The sequence below is a fragment of the Platichthys flesus genome, chromosome 12 (genome assembly GCF_949316205.1).
Source record: "Platichthys flesus chromosome 12, fPlaFle2.1, whole genome shotgun sequence".
NCBI lineage: Eukaryota > Metazoa > Chordata > Actinopteri > Pleuronectiformes > Pleuronectidae > Platichthys > Platichthys flesus.
This window is the reverse complement of record NC_084956.1, coordinates 19,845,945-19,870,643: the sequence shown is the minus strand read 5'-3', so window position 1 is coordinate 19,870,643 and position 24,699 is coordinate 19,845,945. Positions and strand designations below refer to the sequence as shown.

The 24,699-nt window shown below is 42.3% G+C and overlaps 2 protein-coding genes across 3 annotated transcripts in view; one reads left to right on the top strand and one right to left on the bottom strand.

Moving 5' to 3' along the window:
• thada (THADA armadillo repeat containing) overlaps positions 1–17,372 on the bottom strand; it is a 94,942-nt gene extending 77,570 nt beyond the window's left edge. For both annotated transcript variants that reach the window (XM_062401182.1, XM_062401183.1), the window contains exons 1-21: positions 17,313–17,372; positions 16,757–16,833; positions 16,485–16,594; positions 16,067–16,197; positions 15,595–15,743; positions 15,450–15,482; positions 15,309–15,357; positions 14,753–14,946; positions 13,642–13,736; positions 12,914–13,137; positions 12,085–12,809; positions 11,759–11,913; positions 11,475–11,630; positions 11,121–11,228; positions 9,795–9,918; positions 8,688–8,833; positions 8,095–8,323; positions 7,852–7,987; positions 7,572–7,708; positions 6,554–6,700; positions 5,802–5,962 (exon numbers count right to left, since the gene is read on the bottom strand). In XM_062401182.1, coding sequence (XP_062257166.1) covers positions 5,802–5,962; positions 6,554–6,700; positions 7,572–7,708; positions 7,852–7,987; positions 8,095–8,323; positions 8,688–8,833; positions 9,795–9,918; positions 11,121–11,228; positions 11,475–11,630; positions 11,759–11,913; positions 12,085–12,809; positions 12,914–13,137; positions 13,642–13,736; positions 14,753–14,946; positions 15,309–15,357; positions 15,450–15,482; positions 15,595–15,743; positions 16,067–16,197; positions 16,485–16,594; positions 16,757–16,829 — 3,282 coding nt within the window. In that variant the 5' untranslated portion in view covers positions 16,830–16,833; positions 17,313–17,372. The remainder of the gene's footprint in view (positions 1–5,801; positions 5,963–6,553; positions 6,701–7,571; positions 7,709–7,851; positions 7,988–8,094; positions 8,324–8,687; positions 8,834–9,794; positions 9,919–11,120; positions 11,229–11,474; positions 11,631–11,758; positions 11,914–12,084; positions 12,810–12,913; positions 13,138–13,641; positions 13,737–14,752; positions 14,947–15,308; positions 15,358–15,449; positions 15,483–15,594; positions 15,744–16,066; positions 16,198–16,484; positions 16,595–16,756; positions 16,834–17,312) is intronic.
• A 3,200-nt stretch (positions 17,373–20,572) lies between these two features.
• plekhh2 (pleckstrin homology domain containing, family H (with MyTH4 domain) member 2) overlaps positions 20,573–24,699 on the top strand; it is a 29,544-nt gene continuing 25,417 nt past the window's right edge. The window contains exon 1 of the mRNA XM_062400745.1: positions 20,573–20,794. Coding sequence (XP_062256729.1) covers positions 20,672–20,794 — 123 coding nt within the window. The 5' untranslated portion in view covers positions 20,573–20,671. The remainder of the gene's footprint in view (positions 20,795–24,699) is intronic.

Genomic DNA, 24,699 nt, shown 5'->3' with positions numbered 1-24,699 from the left:
TGATTGTTATATACTTGCATTAATTAAGGAAGTACACGTACTTTATGTGCACTTCCTCCACTTAAAGGGTTGGTAAGTTGTTTTCACACTTGTTATCTTATATGTGAATATCTTCACGTCCCGATAGCCATCAATAAATTAAGTCTGCAATAAACACAACTAATAATTTAATTAGGACCAAATTAAATGATTCGCTGGTGTATCTGTTCCTCAATAACCGACCTGTGTGGCTGGGTGCACACCCGTCCTCTCCCTGAGCATGACTGGCCTCTTCACAAGCCAGATACACACACACACACACCGCTGAAGCATAGACGATAGCCAAAAGTAAGCCATGACATTTGGCTTCTAGCAGATGTGAGCTGTTTTGGGAATGTATATTTGACGTGAGGGCCGATGGGAGGAGGTGGGATGTAGTGTAGTATATTTGGAGCTTTATGATGTATTTAATACAACAACCTCTGCTAATGAGGTGATGTTTTCATTTGTGTTTGTTTGTGTTTTTTTCTCGGTTCGTTAACAACAATCAATTGCTAGAAAAGTCCTTTAGACAGAAGAGTTCAGACTAAAAAGCACTGTGGCGAAACAAAGACGGTCAAACACTGATGAGAAGCATTACCTAACCCCACTTTAACCTTTTCTCTACTTGGCCAGTGACGTGAAGCTGTAAAACAGGCTACCCTCTTGTTTTAGAGACACTTACATTTTCAGCCAGTGAGCACCGAGCATGTCAAGCGTGAGAGCGGCATGTCAGTAGCGTGACAAGTGTGTTCAAATAAGGATGCTGAGAGATCCACATAATGGCCACTCTCAGTAAAACCATCCAGTTAGTAACAGTGTTAGCGACATTATTTTAACTATACACACACACACACACACACCGACACACACAAACACACACTGAGTGCTGTTTCTGTAGCAGTGTGTTGCAGGTGAGGCGGCAGGGCGAGGCGGACGCAGAGCTCCAGTGCCCTGTCATTAAGGCTGTGGTATCACCACCACCACAGAGACAGCCATGCCCCGACTTAGTCAGGGGTGGCATGGAGGGCACAGGGAGGGGTGGCACAAGACTGATGCAGAAAACCCCGGTGTGAAAAGGGAAGAAAAAAATCCCAACGGCCCCTCGGGGGATGTGAGGTTAGACACAACATCTAAACTAACACAGACATAGACCCGCAGATGAACTGGGAGCAGACCAGTGTCTGCAAGTAGCCCTGATGTCACTGAATGAGGGAAGAGCGATGCATGAAGTTTATATGAGGAAAACAGCTGCAGAATGTGAGTATTTGAGTATGAAAAGTATGCATAAATTGGAAAAATTACAAGAAATATGAATGCAACAGAAATGTAGGGCTTAAGCAGCCCATTTTTTGGCCACATGACTGGTCAGTAAACTCGACTGACCCTACAGACCCAAAGTGGACTAACTTAAACACCAAAGTATGGACTGAGTAAACCGCAGCCGTACCAAGCCCGATGACTTATCACATCGGTGGCCGGAGTGGACTCCCAGGACAGGCCTGACCTCACCGGGGTAAAAATGGCAGCGACAGTCACTGTTAGATGGCCCCTGGCTGCCGGGGCCCAGACCGCTGCGGTGCTGAGCTAGGCCGAGCCCGGCCAGCGGCTTTGCCTATTTAAAGCCTCCGTCCAGAAAGGTTCCCGTCTGTGTAACTGTTCAAAAGAGCCGAGCAAGCTTCCTCCGCCGGGCCGGTGGCGCAGGGGGCCACTTTATTTAGACGTCAACTTCCTGTTTGCAAACGTGCCCGTTTCCCAGAAAAAACTTCCATGTGCGGAGAGAGAAGTTTCCCAAGTTTAATTACATGTATGGCTCTTGACCGTGACTGTGACCCAAATAGCCAGCTTCTCCGCCGACGGGACAGAGTTAGAAAGCACTCTGATAATGTTTATTGTTGTTGTTGTTGTTGCTGCTGCGTTCTACAGGGAGAAAATTTGAAGTTTGGTTTATAATGTTACAGCTAACAGAAAAACCATGAATACTATAATTAATAGTTTCTTCTGCTCTACTGCAGTGTTAATGGAATTAATTTGGTATCCAATAAAAATATTGGCATGTGTAACATCCTACAATTAAATCTCTTTTCTCTCCGTTCTTTCCTACACTGTTCTCAACAAACCGCAAAATCTCAATGATAATGAATTGGAAAGTCATCGATGCAGCTTTTTGGTCTCCAAGTCCACGTATGAAAAAATGTCCTATTTGTTACTGCTTAGTTTTACCAGGCCTAAGTTGTATAGCCTGTAGTTGTTAGCAGCCTCCTTAATACACAATCGATAACTTGCAATACTTGTATGAATTGTGGCTATTTTGCAGTGTCACTGACATGTGCAGTAGATTATGGTTGATGTAACAAATTTGTGATGCAACAAAGACAGAATCGTAGACCTTCATATGTGGCACAGGACACATTTGTGTTCACACAGGGAAACACTCCTGCATGTTCTCTCCTCTGTGTAACCACAGCTCCAACAGAACGTGCAGAGTTAACCTCAAGATCCAAAAGTGCTACTTCTTCCCTTTTTCATCTAATCCAATAGAATCAGCTGGTGTCATAGTCCTGTTCAAACTAAATGCATTGACTTAGCTAAACATCTCTACTAGTGATGATTGACAGAGAATAAAGACAGGAAAGAAATCAATCAAACTATTAATGACCACCTGTAACCACTGCTGTTGCCATGGTGCCACCCAATAAAACATCTGCTGTGTTTCCAGGCCAACAAGCGCATAACATAGGATGCTGTGTGTGGACCACAGGAGGTGTTGAGCACATCTTGAAAGGAGATGTTCTGGTCATACACTCTGTCTGTCTCTCTCTCTCTCTCTCTCACACACACACACACACACACACAATTGCCTATGCATGTCATTGCTTTGGTAGAGCACAATTACTTTGTCCACACAGACTTGGCCAGACCTAACTTTCCAATTGGAATCACCCCACTGACTGTTAATGCTTACGCAAACACTATTCTCTCTCACACACACACACACACAGAACATGTAATTGATGACAAGCAAATGAAAAAAGAGATGCGGTGCAGACTGAGCACAGAAGTTCAGATTTTCCTTCTGTCTGCGTGGTCCTGAGCATGAGTTTGTTAAATCATCAGCTATGTGATGAGGCTCGTTGCCATAGTTACCAAAGTGTACAAAAAGGTATGCATGATGTCACCAGCAAATATTGTTTCAGGACACTGTGGTAGCGGTGACACACCATTATCACATCCATTTCAGCAATGGCCAGTAAAAACTACACTGGTTGTTTTACTTTTAACTTATATTCTGCCTGTTAAAATATCATATTTAGAGGAAGATTTAAAAGGTCAGACATCAACAACTTTTTGGGGATTTCTATGTAGGTCTTACATTTGATTTTGAACAAATTTTCTAACACTGATCATTATCAGGTAAGCAGAGTCAAAGCAATTAAGCCATTGAAGACTTTTCAGCATCTGAATAGTTTGGGCTCTGAAATACCTATCACTATTATTGGGTTGGTAAAGTTTTAGCTTGTGATTTTAGAAAATACACTTTTTCTCTTTCTTTTTCATAGTTACATACCATTCTCTTATTTGTATGAACCTACCATCCGGAGCTTAGATCAAAAATTTGAAAAGGTAATAAAATCCAGGTACAAGCACCTCTAAATGTCAGTAATTAGCAAGCTACACTAGCTAATCTTACTGACTCTATATTTACTAGAAAGACGTGGGGGGTTCAATCTGTCTCTATATTATTCTCCTTCTTAAATGTTGCCAAAAATATAAATATTCGTTCCACCTTTAAAATCACTTTGGCAAGGATCCCAATAATGGATCACAGTCCATGCAGTATTTACCAAATGTCAACTCAGCTAAAATAGAACTAAATGTGAAATCCAGTTGCTCCAGTACAATTCACAGTTTGCCTCTTAACCTATACCTCAGAGACTGACTCTGAGGAATAAATATATTTAATTGTTACTCCAGGTTGCAGGTAAAGAAGCTGGATAATAAAAAAAGAGGAAAAGAACACACATTCAGCACATAGAGCAGCGTGATATTTCCTTCTTTCTCGCTCTCTCTCAGGAGTGTAAATACATGGTCAAAAGACAAACACAAACACACACATGCACACACTCCCTTCACCCCCTACACGGACAAACACAGCCTATGTCTGGTACCCTTGTTATTATGGACGTTCACATGCTGAACCACTCAGACAACTATTCCTGCATGAGTTTGTGTATCTGTGTGTGTGTGTGTTGTTTGCAGTGTTTTCCTGCTGGTGGTGGAAGTGATTTGGAAAGAATGCAGTGGAAAGGGAGGGGCGTTGTGGCCGTTAAACCAGCAGGGTTGAGCCTCAAATGAAAGCGCGGCGCTAACGAGGGCGGATGCTAATTGAAGAGCCTCCCAGCGTGGTGTCACAAACACACACACACACAAGCACTCACATCCTCTGTTGCTACAGAACACATACAGTAAAATAAACGTTTACTGTATTTTGAATGGTGCTCTATAGCACGCGTCCGAGTGTGTGTACCAGGGTGCAGATGCAAACAGCTGCTGCGAGTGACAACAGCAGTGTCCACATTGGGGTTCGGTAGCCGTGTGTATTTTTACATCATCTGATCGTCACTGTAAGATCGCCAATCCCTGATGAGACTAGGACGGTGGGGCTGGCGTGTGTTCTAGGCAGCACACCACCACAGCTCAGCTGTTGTAGCTTGGTTAACCTTGTTGGCCTTCCCATTCCCAAAAGACTTCAAAGCTATAAGAATACCGACAGATGAATAGCGGCAGCAGATGTCTGAGGATCCCACCGTCAGATGCGAGTGTCATCGAAAAAAGACACGATGAAGGGAGAGCGGCAGAGTGGCTATTTTATACGTCAATTCTAATTGTACCCTATTACCAAGGGTTCACCGCAACATTTTTATACAATTAATTTTGACATGTAGGAATGCATCAGTTTGACTTTTTCTCTTTATGTCCAATAACCATTTCCTCTACCAGTGCTCATTTCCCTCCACATCAGAAATCTGGAGACCACACTGGGATCAGTTTAATGTAAGGTAACACGAAGCCACGGATCAGTGTGGCACTAAAAACTGCGTCAGTGGTCTGTGGCGAAGGCATGACTGCAACACTGAACTTTATAATGACAGTGATATTAAATATGGGTCAATCACATCTCACAAAAACATGACCTACTTAATAAAGTCCAGTGGATTGGAGCAAATTTAGTGACACAGGTCAGTAATATTTTGGAAAAAAACAGCATTTATATCCAAGGAAACTTAAAAACATGAAAAATTGTCATCGAGGTTTGGTGTATTTGTTAGAGCAGCAGCTCTTCTGGTCCAGGGATTATGGGTAATCCAATGTTCAGTTGTGTTTCACCTCAGTGAGTTGGACTACGTAGAGCTTAACACATCGGTAGACTATGTTTATTTTCTACTTAAAAACAGCTTAATCACTCGGACATGAAGCCAAAGTGAATTTATCACCATGTGTGGCTGCAGAGGGCGCTATTGTTCAGTAAAGGTTACATAGTGTTGCTTTAACTGGCCTCATAACAGCCAATATATACATTTCTGATGCATATTTAGGATCAACCAACTGTATTTTAGTTTTTTATTTGAAAAAATGTAATTATACCCATGGTATTTAAAATAGACGAATGTGTCTTAAAGGTCAAGGGGCTAGTATTTACACTGACTTGTAAATTCAACCAGTTTGTTTCACAAAGTCAGGGTTTGCTGAGGTGAGGTATCTTTTATTCTTCTGGTTCTCACCTGTTCCTCTGTGATGAGCCCTGGATGTGTTTGCTGCTCCTCATTGGTGTAGAGCAGAGGCAGGCTCTGACACAGCTGGCCGAGCAGCATGGCCACTTCCTTCATGCTCCGCCAGCAACATACCAGCACCATCTGGGCTGTCACCCTGTAGCCTTCACCACCTGAAGCCAACACATACACCCACGGTGACACAAATGAACAGAAAAAAATGACACGGGAGAAGTTTGATAACTTATTGTTTCATTACCTAAATGATGTAATGTACAATGTTACAGCTTTGTTTGGAATGGAAACTATAAGAAGTCCAATGTCAAATAATGTGCCTGCTTTTGTTGTTTATGTTGGGTCACATGAGTTACATACACTCAGCCAACACACACCAAACTATTATATTTTCCTCATCACGGTTAAATTACAGTAATTTTGGTAATCATTAAATAGTTTCCGAGGAGTGACAGACTAAGCATCATGTACAGTAAATATACAGTATAACACAATAAAGGCCAAACACTGCCCCCATCAGGAAATCAGTGGTGGTTTCACTAACTGAATCTGTAGCTCAGAGGAAACAGTGGAAAAGATAAGTAGAGAGACTATAACTAAAGAGACATTTTAGGCTTATCTTAAAGCTGGGGAACCTGACGTTTTATTAAACAATAACAGTTAATTCACGACTACAATCAAGTAAAGGTCTAAAGAAAAGCTACATTCCTTTGAAATTACATTAGTAAGTCTAATACTCTGTAACTCACCAGTGTTCAGTGATGGTGTACGTGAAGTCTGACTGTGTGTGTGATCGTCTCCCTGGTGTGCGTCCAACTCTCTGGCACTGTCAAAGAAGTCATTGGTGTCCCTGGGCTGGATCTCCTGCAGGATCTTTTGCAGACCTGCTGACGTCTCTGTCCAAACAAGCACACACAAATATTTATTATACACGATATTATATCCATTGCGATAAAATGTAATGATCTTATGTTACTGAATTAGAATTATTTCATGAACTTTATGTATATTCTTGTCTTTAAAAAAACATTGTCAGTGTTTTTTGTTTATGTTGTGTTTATAAACAATAGACTATATTTATAAATCTATGAGGCATCTGCACTCCTTCCCATTATCCAGAAATGAAGACAAAATATTCTGGATATAAACGTTGCCATCGGGTGCATTTGGATTCAGAGTCTTCGCAGTTAGGATCAGGGGAATTGTATCTATGTTCAGCCGATACCGCATTTGACCAATTGTGAGTCAGCTTCAGCTGTCAATTGTGACATGCATGTATCACCATTTTAATATTATCAGCTAATATTATCAACTAAAACCAAACATACCAGAAAAAGTTACACTTGGACCAAATCTGAAAGTTACCTAAAATGACAGAAACCATCTTTGACAAAAAGATATTTGGGCCTGTACTTTGACTTTTTCCCCATCCACTATAATGGAGGAGACTGGATTTATAACCTATGCTGCAGGCAGCCACCAGGTGGCGACAAAGGCAATTTTGCCTCACTTTTGGGACTCGTCATTTCATTCTTTACATACAATGAATGTCTAAAGGAAAGTATTTTCTTTTGTCAAAATCCACAGGGAATGTTTCCCATCTTTGAAAGTTAGGAGACAAACCAGAATTCCCATGCTTAGTGAAACGCTTCACTCTTCTGTTTATATAGTTTTTTAAACTCATTATAATTTGCCCGGCTGTTAAAAACTTACTACACTTATAATACAGACTAATGTGAAAAGGACAATGTTAGGAAACCAGATTACCGGAGTCAGTATCCATGGGGATGAGTCCCTCTGGGGAGGAGCTCTGGACTACGGGGGAAACCACATCAGACATCCTGTAGCACACGGCAATCAGCTCTGACATCAGACATCTCCACTGCTCCGTCTGTCTCAAACTCCTAAAAACACAGAGACATGCACTTATCACACAAGCACCAAACCTATCAAATATCAGCAGGTTATGTGTAGTAAGCTTTCTGCTGCCAACAACAAAAACAAGTTGTTTAACATGTGCATTTGTTGTGATGATTCTTGTTCTCACTTGGTGTTTAGATGCTGTAGTACAGCCGTGATGCAGTGAGCTCTTCCATACAGAGGATAAGAAGCAGCTGCTTGTAGGAGAGACGACTCGGCCTTCATCACCTCTGACTGCAGGCAACACAACAAAAACTGAATCACTGAGGACAGAAAGACAACACAACACATTAGTTGCACATAAGACTTCAGATTTCATGTATGTTTAACACATGCATACATTTATCGAGTGTGTACATCTGGATCTTACCAGCCCGAGTGTTGATCTCCAGAAGGAGGTCCACTGAATCCTGTGGCCGGAGGGAGGGAGGCTGGAAAACGAGGCCCTGCTGCTGGGCACAGTGCAGCAGAGCCTGGCTCAGGTGCGGCTGGTGCAGCAGCAGGGTGAGGAGGTGGGCTGCTGAAACGCTGTCAAAAGGCTTGGTGCTTGTACTGAGCTCCAGAGCGGCCTGAAGGACACAGCGCATTCTCTCTGGCGCCTTAGGTCACAGAGACAAAGGAGATATCAGCTTAATACTATGACACATGGTGATGCTTTTGCTTAAACTACATCCAATATCTTGATGAATGTAAGGATAATTAAGAATCACTATTTGAAAGAAATGCAGTAATTATCACAGATTAAGATGTGGGTCTTCACAAAAGGCAGATTGTAGCAATATATATTTAAGTTTTAGAAATGTACTTCCAAATATTACATTGAAGTTATATAACATAATTCTACACTCAAAAAATAAGGTCTTACTAAAACAAATCTACTTAAAAAGAAAAAATATTTTTGAATATATCCAAAAAATCTTATAGAAGACTTTTTTAAGAATAGCTTGTGTTTGGAATATTAACCTGTAGCCCAACAACTGATGGGGGGAATTGCGACAGCAGTGTGGTCGCCAGCTGTTTGACTTCCAGGAAGTTGCTGGCAACGCAGTAGAGGACATTCTGAGCATGTGCAGAGGTCACAACCTCGCCCAGGGCAAACACATCAGGCCCTGAGGACGATGGAGGTGAAGAAAAACAGGAGGTGACAGTGAGTGACAAGAGGAAGAGTACACGCTGAGACAGGTGGAGCACCAGGCTGGCATCAAACTAAAGAGACTGACCAAAAATGGGAAGGCTGCTGCCTCTGGCACTAACAGGGTTCCAGTTCTGTGAGTTGGCCAATGCTATTGTATGAAATGTGCCAAGCATCATGAGGAAGGTGCCCTTGAGTGAAGAACTGTGCTCCAAAAGCTGTGAGCCTGTTGGTTGAGTTTGCTTCCTCCTTATTGTATGACCAGGAAAACATGTTCCAATAGTGGATCCAAAAACAGTAGCCTAAAGATTGCAGTATGAATCATGACATTTTTTATATATTAGTACAACATCATAGTTTTGTATTATAATCAAGCTTAACATTTTTAGTATTTCTAGTGTAAACTTTTTTTTTTAAGTTTAAAAGGCTAAAATTACACAGCCATTAGGTTTTAAGGAGTTTATAACCTCCACCAAGGAAAAAACGACTGGACCAATTACCACGAAACTTGGTGGAAGGACAAGTATGGGTCAGCAAATAACCAATTCAAGTTGGGTCTGACTGTCTGCACGGACAGTAAAGATTTTGTGGACAATAGCATGAGCGAGCATGCAGCAAATAGCATTGTACACAGCCATACAATGCAGCAATGGAGCACAACCCCAAGTTAGAGATTTTTTATGTTGTGTTATGTGAGGAGTAAAAAACATTTTGGATCATTATGAAACTGTGTTTGGACAAATCAGAATATGCCAGTCTAGATAATGAATGAAATGGCAAAATTGGGTCCCAGCTTTTTCGACAGCATTAGCTCTTCTAGTATTAAATATTACTACAATTTTATAAATATAATATATAATACTATAATAAAGCCATGGTAACAGTGGGAACAATACACAGCTCTGATGTTCTGTTAAGCTGGTGAGGATCAGATGTACCCGTGCTGAATGTGAAGAACTGTCCCAGGAGACACAGGAGGTGGAGGGACATGAGGCATTTAGAAAAGGACGCTCCGGGAACCAGAACCTCCAGCAGCTGCACACACAGCCAGTGCAGGAACTCCTACATCACACACGGAAAAAATAAGCCTTAATTTAATTAAAGAAAAAAAGATTGCATTAAGAAAAAATATCAACACTAAGGCGGGGAGTCTATAGCTATAACCAGGTCAAATTACTTTTAAAGGGGACATATTATGCCCATTTTACCGCAAGTTGATATGGTTCCTTGGGGTCTTAATGAAATGTCTGCAACATATTTTGGTCAAAATACCACAAGGATCATTTAAAACAGCACCTTTTTACCCTGTCTAAAACAGCCCTCCTCAGATTGACCTGTTTTGAGTGCCCCGCCCCCCTCACCCCCGTAAGCCTGGCTGCGAGAGCCCCAGCTCCCCAGAGCAGCCCCGCAGTGGGAGCAGTGGGAGCAGTGGGAGCTTGAGCTGGCGCAGCAGCAGCAGCATCCTTCCACACTGTTGAGTCAACTTTAAAGGTGTCCCGGGGGTCCCTTGTTTATGTGGCCACTTAAATGTCTGATGGGTAGCAGCAGCGAGCTAACGCTAGCCGGGGAGCCGGGCTCCCCTAGCCGGAGGGAGCCCCTAGGGAGCTAGTGTTAGCTCGCGAGCTAACCGGGCCGGTGGAGCCCGGCTTGCGTTAGCTCGCTCGTCCAAGGCCATGTAGTGTGACTCCCTATATGGGCATGATGTGACTATGACGTTTATTTCGTATTCCCATTCGACGCACTCTAGCGTATCGTTTCTGACATAGAGGAACCACAACAAATAGTGGGAGTTTTTTTTTTTTTTCAGAGCTTTTGGGACGGTAGACATGCCAGATACCCAAATTAACGTGTAGAAGCACTACAAAAGTGGAATTTTCATAATATGTCCCCTTTAATACCATTTGAAATGAAACAAGCTGGTTTTAATCAACACGAGTACTCATCATTCATGGTCATGTTCATATACTAGCAAACAGGCAGGTTAGAAAGACATTAGTTTAATGCATAAACGTAACCAGATAGAGATTAATGACGCTATGCATACTGGAAGTAATAATTATTCTGTCTGCCAGAGTGGAGACATTTCCATGGTGACCTTTGGGCAGCGACATGCCTAAAAAATGTACCCATCCAATCTGAATTTAGGTTCTATTTAATACTTTTGAAAAGGCCTCTTTTTATGAGATAGAATTCAAGAAATGTTATGACTTTTCAAGGGAATAGTGGAATGAATAATGGAAACACTGAATGAATGTGTGTTATACCTTGTTCAGCTGTATTGTGTGTTGTTGTCTGTCTCTCTTCTCCGGGTCTCTCTCCTGACTCAGTCTCTTCTGCAGCAGCTGAGTGCTGTCCTTCGCTCGACACAGTAACTGTGAAGTAGAGGATTTAAAGTTTCATGTAGTGATTTTAATTTAATCAAATGTCAAACAGTTTCTAGTACCTACAGTGGATCCCTGTTAAAACATACATCAGTGAACCCTCATAAACAGACAGGCTGCTCATCCCAGCCCGCAGACAAACACAAACTTAACAAAAGTGACATGCCTGACTTTTTCAAATGCAGAGAGAACATAAACTCTTCCAGCACCAAATATGATGTGACGTGAGCAGCTGACCTTCTTCAGCAGACTGATTATGTGCTGTCTGACGCCTGGGGACTGACTGTTGAGATTGGGCAGGAGGAAGTAGCGAGTCAGGTCCATTTCCTGCAAGGTCAGAGCTTCAGTGCTGCGGAGGGTCTCACACACCAAACCCAAAGCGTCCATCCTCACCTGGGAAGTGAGAGAAGGTGACACATAAATGGAAATCCAAGATGTATGCCACAAAAATGTTGAAAACATCTTGAAATAATCTTATTGGAAGACCACAAATATACACTCAAGGAGAAACACATACTCACTTGGTCATGTTTGTGTACGAGGGCTTGCTGGAGGAGGGAGAGGGGCACCAGACCTCCCCACAGACCCTCTTCTGAGGATGGAACAACACCCTGGGCCCTCGCTGCCCGCAGGCACGTCATCAGAGCACCAAGTGGACCCCTGCTGCCTGAGGCACCTAACAGAAAATAGAAACTGTATTAACTTGTAGGTTCTATGTTTCATAAAGTGTGATGACTGTGTTACAGAATGCTCTCTTTCAAATGACAACTGCATGCTTTGTAAAAGTGAGAGACTATGATCCGCCGAGAGTATGACCGGATGAGATACAAATATACGAGGTATGTGCCTTTGCCGGTGCTGCAGGGCGGTGTGTCCTGCAGGGCCTTCACCATGTGAGCCAGGCTGGAGGGGCTGCAGCGAAGCAGCTTGGGCAGGAAGTAGTCCAGGATGTAAGTGGTTTGGTCCAGTCTGGCACGGCAAAGCACCTGAAGCAGCGGGGTCACCCATGTGCCGTGCCAAGGCTCCATCCAGTCCTCTGTCGTTCCTGCTGCAACAGCCTCAGATGCCAGCTGAGCTTTGTGACTAACAAACAGCCTCTCCAGCAGGTCGCTGGCGTACGGAGCCATGGTCTGATCACCCATCAAACCCAGGAGACATGACGGCAGTTGGGGCTGGATGCTGAGCAAGTGCCCTGCTCCATAGAGCTCCACCAGGCAGCCCAAGGAGCCGTACTTCCCCCTCATGTGCCACTCCAGTCCCAGCAGGCTTTGGGTGAGCTCTGTGATGTAAGAGTCCTTGGTAGGGTCGAAAGTGGAGGGGCTGGTAAGTTGATGGAGCAGGAGGAGGTTGCGGAACAGCGATCGGGTTTGGTGGCGCACTCCGTCTAGTGGGTGCTCCCAGTGGGAGTAGATGTGCTCCAGGAGGTGTTGCTGCAGCTCGGAGCCTCCGCTGAGGGACTGCTGGAGGTGAGGAGGGCAGGGCTGCGTCACTCCCTGCAGGCAGTCCAGAGCGGTGCCACTCCACAGGGTCAGCACCCGAGCCACCACCATTGCTGTACTGGACTCCTTCACACTAAGGCAAAGAACAAAAAAAAAACATAAGTATGCTTGTTATCGCTCTGAAAAATACCTTTTATTTTTATTTTTTGTTTTTTTCAGATATACTGTCAGACCTACCTGACATCCAGATCCAGCAGCGTGTTTGGGACCAACAGCAGCAGTTGTTCCCACTGTGGTCCTGGCAGAGCACCCTTCCAGCTCAACATAGCCAGAACCCCATGACACAAATAGAGAGAGACACCTGGCGGGCGACCACTAGTGCACAGACTGACACACCTCTCTTTGAGCCACTGAGGGGCCGGGTCTAAGCCCTGGGCAGAGCCATGCAGCAAACTGCACACCTGACACACACAAACAATGACCAACAGAGACATATGAAATATGAATCTAATAAAAACTTTCAAAATATAATTTCTGAAATGTTTTGGTTGAATGTGTCTTTCAAGGGCATGGACTTAATTTAAGATTTTAGTGCAGTTCAAAAGATATGCAAAGAGGACTTTTATGTTGCTACAGATGTGACTATAAAAGTGTGTTGCTCAAAGATAAGGAAATTACAAAAGACAATATTTCCAAAAACTACAAACTACTAAAATCTAATTTTCACAGGAACTTTGGTGGTGACAAATATTTATTTGTTTGACATTTACCTGTAATTAACTGATTTTACATATTTAGTAAAGCTTCCGGCAAATGCTACATTGTTATTTTAGATTTGTATTCATGAGGGCAGGTGAGTTTTACAGTAGTGGTGTATTTGGTGTGTCTTTCAGGAAAAGTTAACTCTCTCCTAATGTGCACAGGAAATGATGTGACATATCCACAACTCTTAATCCTTTACTTACCACAGAAGCAACTTCATCCCCACAGCCCATGATGGACCTGATCATCAACACTACAGCCATGCCGGCTGTGCTCTGGACTGACTGGATGAACTCCTCTAGAGGCACAGAGTAGAAAATAAATAAGAAAATATGTCTGTGGGACAGTATTTTGTGGATTCACATTTCTCATTTTCACTCAATCAAAATCAATGGAGGGACTTTACTCCATGAACGCCATGAAGCTGCTCAGAACAATGTTGTTGTTTGTGCACAGTTGTTCATTTATCAGTCAATGAAATAGGTCTTCATTTCATCTGCAACACTGATGTAAATTAGACAGTTGCCCAATGTACATGATTCTGATCATTAAAAAATATCTGATTTGAGAACAAAAGCTACATTTACAGTGAGTACAGAAATCTCAATGTGCATGTGGGCCTGCGAATGGCAGAACAAAATTTAATATGATATACATCCTCTTCTTATGAAAACATCAATGACCAGAGAGCGGCTGAACATTTTGATTCCTTTAGTGTTTCTGAGATATCATGTTCACAGAGGCAAAACATGTTTTGACCTTTGAACAAAAACGAGTTTCCCCTTAAATGAAGCTTTGGACCAAATTTGGAAAAAATGCCTCACATCATAACAAATATTGTGATCATGACCTCAAAATATTACACCCAAAGGATATGGTTGTTGTCAGCCAGAGGCATAGAAATAAGACAGCAGCTGATATTAATACAGCACTGCATTACTTCAAACTCTTGTTTTCTTTATACACCCTTTTTGGCATATCATCACCAGTTGAGATAAGTAGATCGCCACAAGTATCATGAAATTGTAAACTTGATTCAAGATAAGTCCTCATACAATGAACTGCACCGGGAATAGGAAATGTCTCTTCGTACCCAGGCATCATTACTCTGCTATCACTGAGGCTTTTCAAATTGGTGAAAATAACAGACTATCATTGGTTGATATTGATGTATATATAATTTGAGGCCTGTTTGCCAGTCAAACACTACTTTGGCTTGTATTATATCCTCAAAGTCAGGACATCAGCTGTGAGTGTACATCCACATTTGGTCTTTCTACCGCTGGTCTCTACGGAACAATCAGTGTTTCTCACCGTCAGTGAGGATGTGTATGTAGCAGCTCAGGAGACTGCTCAGTGTGTCCTCCAAATTGCAGTGACCCTGTTCAGCCTGCAGGGCTTCACTGATTGTCTCCTGTGATCTCTGGACTACCAGCATGGAAGACTTCACTGCAGCCAGACAGGAGTACATCAGCTGAGCCTGGGCAATGTGGCGGCCTGCTAAACCCCTTGGAGAACAGCAGGGGGCGACAGAGACATACTGATCAACAGCAAGACACAAACCATGCATGTGTCAAATATCTAAATAAAACTGTGAAAATGCAACCAATCACCCAAAGAAACAAAAGATTAATAGCAGTTATTTTCGTTGAATAAATTATACAGTTGTTTCTGAAAACTTGCGTAGTTGCAAAGAGAAACCACATTCACTCCCTATAGTACTCAATACCCTACAAAATGTCTAGTATAGATATAATAAAAGATGTCAAAGAATATTTATTTTAAAACCCTATTCACATTATTAACACAAGTTGCTTTTGGCTATAAAATATGAGTTCTTAATTATAGGAATTACAAAATACGTCTGTACCTGTTCTGATGAAGGTATTGACTCAGTCCCTTGTGAAGAAACTGCAAAACTGTACAGAGGTGAAGAGAGACGATGAGGCTGAGGAAGCAAACAGTCTCCTTTCAAAATCAGACATTGAGGATATCTCTCCTGAACACTAACCTTCAGGCAGTAGTTTGTTAATGCATCTCTCACCTGTGGATAAAACATTTTGAAAGGGAAGATATTTATTTGACTTTGATAACAGGAGATTTAAAAAAGCCGAAAAATCTGCCGTAAAGGAAAACATGAGCAACAGCCCTCTCACCAAGAGGAAAGCCATCCAAACAGGCAGTGATAGTGTCCACATTGTTTGGATATTTGTCTGAGCCTGAGTTGGACAGACAGTCAGACAAGCAGGAGCACAAACAGTCTACAGTCCGCTCCTGTAACCAGGCTGGTACTGAACCCAAAGCACTGAGGGTGAATACAGAAAGAGAGAACAGTTATGAACTAACAAGGTCCAAACTTACATACAGGCAGCCCAACTAACATCTGTGTTCCATTTTTTAGGCATTTAATGATATTATATGAAATGAAAACAGAGATTGAAAATAAAGCAGTAACTGAACTCAAGCTATTATTTATAAACACTGATGTAGAGTCTGAAATGTTGGTCTTGGGTTTAGATTCTTGTATTTAGGATTCGGAACACAGAGGACTATTTCTTGCCTCCTCAGGAACTGACCGTGTAAGCTCTCTGATAGGCTGTATACATCCATTTACAAACTGCTGTGTACCTGGCGATGGCTCGTCGTAGGGGGTTCTTAGCCAGCAGAGAGGTGAAGACCAGAGCCAGGGTGTGTAGACAGGCCTCCAGAAGAGCATCATCTGGCTGCTCATCGCTCAGGGCCTCCAACTGGAACCCTGCCTGGTGCGGTATGGACACACAACTCAGGACTTGAGTAAATTTACAACATGCAAACACACTCATCCATTATCTATACCACTTATCCTTCAAGGGTCAGATGCGGGCTGGAGCCAATCCCAGTTGAAACTGCTCAAGAGGTTGGGCATAGCCTGGACGGGTTACCAGCATATCTCAGGAACAACATTCAGACAAAAAACACCATTCACACCTAAAAAAATCGAATTCGAACCAAAGACCTTCTTGCTGTGGTGTGACATGTTAACCACATTCATCTTGCTGCTGCTAACCTTTTTTATCAGCTGGATCTGCTGCACTGGCTCTGTCAGCTCCAAACAGGACTGCAGGGTCTGGGCAACCTGCCTGATGCCATCTTCTCCACCATCCACAGAAAGGGATGCTAAGAAAGACAAAAAAAAAAACAGTTCAATACTATGACACATGCAGTGACATGTAACGGAGGGCACACACACATATGGACTGACAGAACTCTGTGCACTCACTTACATGAGCAACACATAAAAGATCACAGCTTTATTTTGCTCATAAGTTGTATCATTACCTATCAGCTTGTGCAGGCTCTCCTCCTCCAGCACCACAGCCTCCACTCTGGCTGTCTTCTTCTTCACCACCATGACTCTGTGCAGCAGCATCGGTGCAAACGTTTCCATGAGTCACGAAGAAATCAGTTCAATCAGTGCATGTCAGGCATATGATGGAAGAACACAACTTGTAGGCTTGCATTAACTTATGGACTCTCACACCTTTCAAAAGTGAGAGGCTTCACATCTCAGATAAAAGATCAACTAACCACCTGATGTTTACAAACGATCTGTTTCTCTCTACATGACACCCCAGTCCCTCTCTCTCTCGTTCTGTTCTCTCATACACAAACACACACAGAGAACCTCATAGCCACACTTTCTCAGGTGTTTGGTCTCAGCTAAAAGTCCTGCTGCTAACCCTGTGAGCTAACTCATGCTAGCTGTCCAGCACTGGCTCTACGACCCGAGCTAAAGAGCGAGACACTCCTGGTAACACAGAAACATTATGACAGTAAACACTCACAGACTCAACTGAGTAATTAAGGTGTGAAATTAAATATAACCAGTATCCACCTCAGATGAACATGTGGTGTAGTTGCAGTCTGTTTGCCTCAGCTGGTAACTGTAACCAGTGTCAAGCTGGAAGTTAATACATTTCCTTTTCCGGTAAAAGTTCTTTCAAAATAATATATACTATATCTACCAACCTAATGAAATGCAGTTAATGTTTATATTTCGTTGATATTTATATTCTTTATTTGATTCCCCAGTTATATGAAATTATATGGTACGATATATGTGGTTAAACATAATGTAATACATATTTGTATAGTGAAAATCTTTAACTTTGAAGCCATGCTGTTTGTTTTTCTTGTTTCGTTCTCGTTACTTTGACAGAACCAGGATCCATGCAGCACGCGGGGGACGTCATTTCCGACGGACTGCAACAGCCCGCCCACAGAGCCTGAGCTGTCCGCAGAGTAGCGCTCCAGGTTTGTATTGGTGGAAATCACACGTCATTCAAGATCGGTCTTCGTGGTTATGCTGCACAGAGAAACGCCCATCCTGACTGCGATTGGACACCCGTCAGGAGGCCACGCCCTCCTATTCCAACCCGTTCCTAACTTTGTGCCTGAGCTGGAATGAAAACCTGAGAAAACTGAACCATTCACCGCGTTTATTCAAGGTTTCCTCACAGGACTCAGAATAAAACACGTGTAAACACGGGAGTGGACATGACGTGACGTCGGCCGGACACTTCTACGTCAATATCGTCAAGGGTAAGATGTTTTTAAAAAATATATTTAATAGGAAACGATGGAGGGTGACCGTTTTATCTAATGAGTTCTCAAAGTGAGAATGACTTAAACGTTGTTATTGTCTCACTTCTGGGTAAATTTCAGACTAAACATTTGTAACCGAATGTTTTTACAGAGTAACAGTGATATGAAAAGATTTGTTAAGTTGACCACACTCACTGTTTTCTAAGGAAATGAAGTGGTTCTATGTTTGTCTTTTGCTAGTTGGTGTTATGATTTAGAATAGAAAGCCTACAATTTGTCTGTTTGTTTTATGGTTAAATAGACAATCCACCCAGGTGGGTTATGTATTTAATTCTATTTCAGTTTTAATAACACATGGGGGGGTCTCACCATGTGTTATTATAGTCTCTATAAATTCAGTTTAAAAACACCACAATAGCAACCTATGAGGGCCTCATTGTTGACTAGTTTACCTCAGTTTATTGTCTTTCACCATCTTTCAGCCCTTAGTGAGGACCATCACCCTCAGTAAATAATTTCTATGACTGCATGAGTGTTTGTTGTAAAAAATGTGTCCTATATATTAAACTTGTATAATCAATGAGGTTTTTGCACAGTTCATTTCCCAGTGAGAGGTGGATCCTCTTCACGCAATTTAAACCTCACTTTAAATCTGCTAACACCAGGTAGAAGGGTCTTTGTGTCTTGAATGGCTGCAGCACGCCTCCACACCAAAACACAGGGATGTGCTCACACAGCACATTCTGCTGCACTGTCTCTGTGCACTGACTTTACTCAGGAAGTGAGATTGAGAGTGAATCACAGACAGAAAAACAAAGGGGTCAGGGGTTAACTGGTCTTTAATGTTTTCCACCAACTACCTCCTGTTATCACCACTGTGAAGTAGAGAGCAATTCTACACGGATTCTTATTCTACAAAGTAAGGACACATGAATGAAGCAACCTCAAAACATCCACTGTTGCAGCAAACCAAAATAAATACAATAAAAAGTATAACCTGTTATAAAAATAACAATAACAAATTCTGTGTATATCATATAAGAGGATTATAATTTGATAATATATGAGAATCCATCAACTAAAACCTTGCGGGGTGTTACATTGATACTATCACCTTAAAGCAACACTGTGTAACTTTTACTGCTGAGCAACAGTGCCCTCTTCAGACACACACTGGGATTAATTCAGTTGGGTTCTGTTTTCAGAATAATTAAAGGATTTTCAAATCAAGGAAAAACAGAGACTATCAATCTCTTGAGTAGAGCCCTGACTGCATTTTCTAATTCACTGAACTCAAATGGTTTAAAAGTTAAAAATTAAATCCACTTAAGCACATACATAACAGCTGTCAGGGCTGTGATGTTCTCATAGAAGTGCTGCCCATAGATGCACTGCATGAATGGCTGAATAGGTGAATTGTAATGCATAGTACTGTAAAGTGCTTTTATTGGTCTTCTAGACTAGAAGAAGTGCTATATAAATACAGACCAATTATCCATCAGTGACACATTTCTCACAGGAGATTGTGTGCACCCACCAAAGTTACATAGACCAAGAACAGACATTTATGTAGTGGAGTGGGAATCATTTAAGGGGAAAAGTTGCAGTGTTGTTCTTGAAGTGTTTGATGACAAAGTTGCCCAATTTATCATATTTAAAGAAGCCTCTATTTGTACTTTAACTGAGGAATACCATATAAAAAAAAACATCCTTAGGATATAATTTTATACAGGTATGTGTAGGCTTTGTCGTCATGTTATAAGTCATATTAAATTCCTTGCATTTGGCTCTTTATGTTGTTTTGTTTGGCGACAACCTCTTTTTTTCTTGTGTTTACCGCAGCAAACAAGCAGCAGAAATAAGCCTGTTGAAACCAGTTTATTGCCTCCCTCCACACGTGTTTGTGAGGAGACCAGTCGGGTAATTAGAGGTTTTACATGGAAGAGAAACCCAGACTTTCTATCCTCCTCCTCCTCTTCCCATCCTTCATCTGAGATGCTCGTATCTCTCATCCTCTTTTTCTCTCTCACTCACTCGCTCGTCATCACTTTATTTACCGACTGTTTTTTCCCTGGAAAACCTGATGTAAGTCTGGCACCAGCGAGGGTACTGAGGGGTTTTGGAGGAACAGTAGTGTTTTACTGTTTGGCCAAGCAAATGTGATACACCCAATGCCCTCCCTGGTCCAACTGGACTCGACCCTGGAATATTTCATGGGGATGGTTGGTGGCAGAACAACAACAAACCCTTTGTGTGTCTCTGTGTAGGTATGTTTATCAGATATGGTCCAGTTTCTGATTTACTTGTGGTGCGAAGAATGAAACCTGAATTTATTTCACAAAGAAATCTCAAACAGAATCTCTTTGTAATATGAACACAAGCGTGTGTCAGTCCTCTACTGGGTCTCCCAGAAAACAAAGACAAGCAGTTCTTCACACTACAGAGTAGCCTTTGAGCAAACTCTGAATCCCATCCCAGCTTCACGGGTGTTGTCTCTTGCTGACCCTAATCTCTCATCTCCTTCAAGAGGAGGAAATGAAAAAGCGGATTTTCCCACAGGAAGCTTCCAGGAGATTGGTTGTATTAATATGTACATATATTGACTCTCTCTCGCTCACTGCTGCTGTGTGTTACAGAGGGTCAGCCGGTATGGCGGATGGGGAGGAGGCCATGAGCCAGGAGGACTGGAAGGAGAAGTGTATGGTGCTGGAGGCGCTGCTCATGAAGTTCAGAGTGCAGATCATCAGGATTCGAGAGCTCACCGCCGACAAAGTAGGTTCAAGTATCTTTCTATTCTGTGTATCACGTCACGACAAAGCTCGACAACAGGGAGATTGTGGTGGGGAAAGGAGCGAGATAATGATTGAAATGGTGCCAGTTTGAATTTGGTGATGGTGAGGGGAAGTGGACGTTAAAGCTGCTGCACAGCTGTGAGGTCTGTACTGCAGGGGTGCGTTCCATTAAGCTTAAGTGGCTCCTCTTCTCTTCCTCACACTACTACATGTTACCCAAACAAGGATGCAAGCGATTGATGGGAAGTAGTTGAGAGAATGGAGTTAATCTCTTTCGCTAATCACAGCATCACTTCTAGGAAACATAAAATCAGTGCAGACAACCATTCTGTAAAAACATTTTTTTATTGAAAAATGACGGACTCCTGATGACTTCTGTTCACTATACTTCATTCAAAACTGAAAGAACAGAACACAGATGTGAAAGAGAAAAAAAACTTTTAATTGCTCTAAATAAAACCAGTAATTGGTCTGGGAAAGGCAGAGAGAGTAAGTGTGTGCAGATGTGTAGGATAAATATTTGATACCAATAAGCACTTGAAACTGGGTGTAAGAATAGACCAAGCCAATTGAAGTATTCTGGCTCATAAAGAAAAGGCAGAAGAAGTAATGATTCAGAATAAACTGATCATTTGCTGAATAACAGTGGATCCACTGTTGGTGCCGTTAAGCATGTTGCCATGGGTAGTTAAACCCACTGTGTTGCAATCATGCTGTAATATTAATTGTATTACACTGTTTCCACAAGTGCCAGCTGTTGCACCATCAGATCAAACAGCCAATCGCTGAGCTGATTCCTCGAGCTCCCGCTGAGCAGAAACTCAAACCTCTGCTCATGTTGTTTGATGGGGGAGATGTGGGAAGATTTGGCCATGGCACCGCAGATGATGTTCAAATTTAAAAATCACCAACATGTGGTCCTCATCAGTACAGGAAGACAACCACATTCAGACGAAGCGATGTGGAGCTTCTGGTGGGGGACAGAGCCGCCCGTCCCTCCCAGCTGGCCGACACTGGGTCGGCCCAAACTGTTCAGTGGCCTAGATCTGAAGCCACTCTCCAGGGATGCTGATTAGAGCTCTAATGTAAACAGCAGTCTGACCGCAGGGCTCCGCCACGCACTGCATGCTGGGACTGACCCAGCTCCAGTCAATTACAGAGTCAAAGTAAGCTTAGCTGGACTGCAAAACAAACTCCTGGAGAGACTTGGAAGACAGACTGGCTCTGGTGGGTTTGTGCAGCCCATGTACCACATGTGAAAGTCTCTGCTCCTTATTTTTGGCCTTATCCCTCCTGTTTGACAGGTTGAATTTGAGACGAATTTTCCAGTCAGCATCGTAAAATACGCCATTAAATGCAAGAGCAGCAGACAGTGTACCAAATGTAGTGTTATATGCAGTAATTCAGCTTCAACAGTTTCTACCAAAGAAGTGTTTACTCAATCTTTACTTTATAGTTTAGATCTCAGTTGCTTTTTTTTCTTCTGTTAAGAACGCATCATTATACCTGCACCACTAAACCGCTGCCCTCAGTACACTGTAAGATGTGTTTTTTAGAACCATAGACATTCCCACTTTTTATTTCTGAACTGATGAATTCTAGTTGTATATGTATTTGACTATTGCTTGCATGTACTGAAACTACTGAAAAAGAAAAAAAATTGCGGAGGGCCTTCATATGATAACGCAAATGTCCAAGTCCGTTCCTCCGTATATGTTCCAGAACCTTTCCTGCCAGTCCCCCAAGACAGACTGAGCCCATGTGAGAATACAACATGAAAGTGTCTGGAAAATTCATAGGGAGGGAGGCTTGTTGATGATGCTTCTAACACGCAACAGATTCAGAACTGAAGGAAAGAGGAAAAAGAGATGTCATACACGTCAAAGACAAATTAAAACCTTTTATCAAAACAAGATTTTGATAAGGGCCAACCTTCCTATTGTTGTGGACACGCACGTGTTCTTCAGATGTTAAAGGTTCAGTGTGTAGAATCTAGTGACATCTTGTGGTGAAGTTGCATGTTGCAGCTGAATACCCCTTACGTCAGCCTTCCCTTCCAAACATGAAAGAGAACTTGCCGCAGTCTTCAGTTGACATGAAAAATTAAAAGGTGTTTAGTTTGTCCAGTTTGGTCTACTGTAAAAACATGGTCGCCTCAGTAGAGAGGGACTTCTCCCGGTGTAAATATAAAGTATTTAAATAAATGGGGCCATTCTAAGGTAAAGAAAACAATGATTTATACAATGTAGATGATTACACACTAGAGAAAACATTTCGTATTCAATTTCTGCCCTTAGATCCATTTCACCTAAATCTCACACACTGAACCTTTAAAGGCAAACTCTGTAAAATGTTGGCAGTTTCATAAGCCTCCATGTCTGAAAAGAGTTTATAACTCTCATCCAGGAAGCACATAATTAATTATTGAGTGGAACACCAGAGTGGATTCATTTTATCGCCTCCAATGGAAAAACAGGCTACTACTACTGCTTTCTTTCCATTACGTCAGAGATGGATAATGCTGATTGGACGAATCCATTTGGAAACTAGGCCACAGTTTTGACTCTGGGTTTGTTGTTGAATGACCCGTCACCTTGTGCTCACTGACCTCCTGATGCCATGAGCTCATCATGCTAACATCCAGACCCCTGCTGATGTTTTCCCTCTCCGGCTCCCACCGCCTCAGCCAGAGCTTGTTGTTTTTAAAGCGGTTGCGTGGGCGAATGTACGTCACAGCAAATTCCCCCCTAATGTCTCACTGGGAGGTGGGCTCATAATAGGATGAAGAGGCGTTCTGTGGAGGTGGTCGAGGCCTCCAGTGCTGAAAAGGACCCGGGAGGTTGGTGTCTATTCGTTGACGCAACAGCAGCAGCATCAGTGCTCTTTACATCTGCAGGTGGCGTTCAATGCAGGTAATGTGAGAGCTCAAAGATCAAACAGTATTAATAAAAAAAGGCTCTTTAAATTAAATACAAGTTCAAGAAAATTATTTTGACCTAAAGTATACTTTTATGATGTGTCTGTAATTTATACAGAGGGGGCAGGTGTATGGCCAACATCCATGCCCATTTCCTGATTCAGTAGGGATCATATTCTTTTTATAAATATATATTCAATGATTGTTTTTAACAAATGTTTTATTGTTTTTGTTAAAAAGTTACTTGTTTATTTGAAAAAATTTAAATCTTGTTCAAATAAATCTTGTTCATATTGTTTGTAGTGACAGTAGCCTCTTTTTTCCTTTAAAAAACTGTTCGTTGTCTTCTAAAATCTTACAATTTCCAACAATGAATGTCACCAATCGTAAATGTATCTGACTTAGCTGAACTGCATGACTCCAGCTGAACTTGGCATATTGCTGAAATCCTCGAAAGCCATGAGCGAGGGGACAGAGATGGAAGGAGGGGGAGAAAAAAAAGAGAAAAAATGAAGATTGAGCTGCTCCACGGAAGGAAATAACCCGTTTAGTAAATAGTGTGTGTTCATGCGTGTGTTGCACAGGAAGTGAGTCTGCAAGTGAGTATGTTAGTAACTCTGTGTGCATTTGTGTTTGTGTATAAAAGACCAGTTTAAATTAAGTGACGGTGTGTGTGTGTGTATGTGTGTGTGTGGGCGGGGGGGGGGGGGATGGCGCCGTTATTTGGGGAGGTCGTTGGTTTTGGCCAGCGGGGGCCTCCAGCTGTAACACTGGGCCACACATCTCTTGGTGGAGACAAAGAGGCTGTGTGTGCTGTATTTTCTGATTCTGTCAGCCGCCCTTCTTCCGACCTGACACGCTCACTCACATATTTTATTCTAGCTGTCTGCCTGTGTTTTTCTCCATGAGAAGGACATTTTTGAACCTCATCCCTAGTAGAAAAAGTTTTTATCTGATGGAATGCAAAC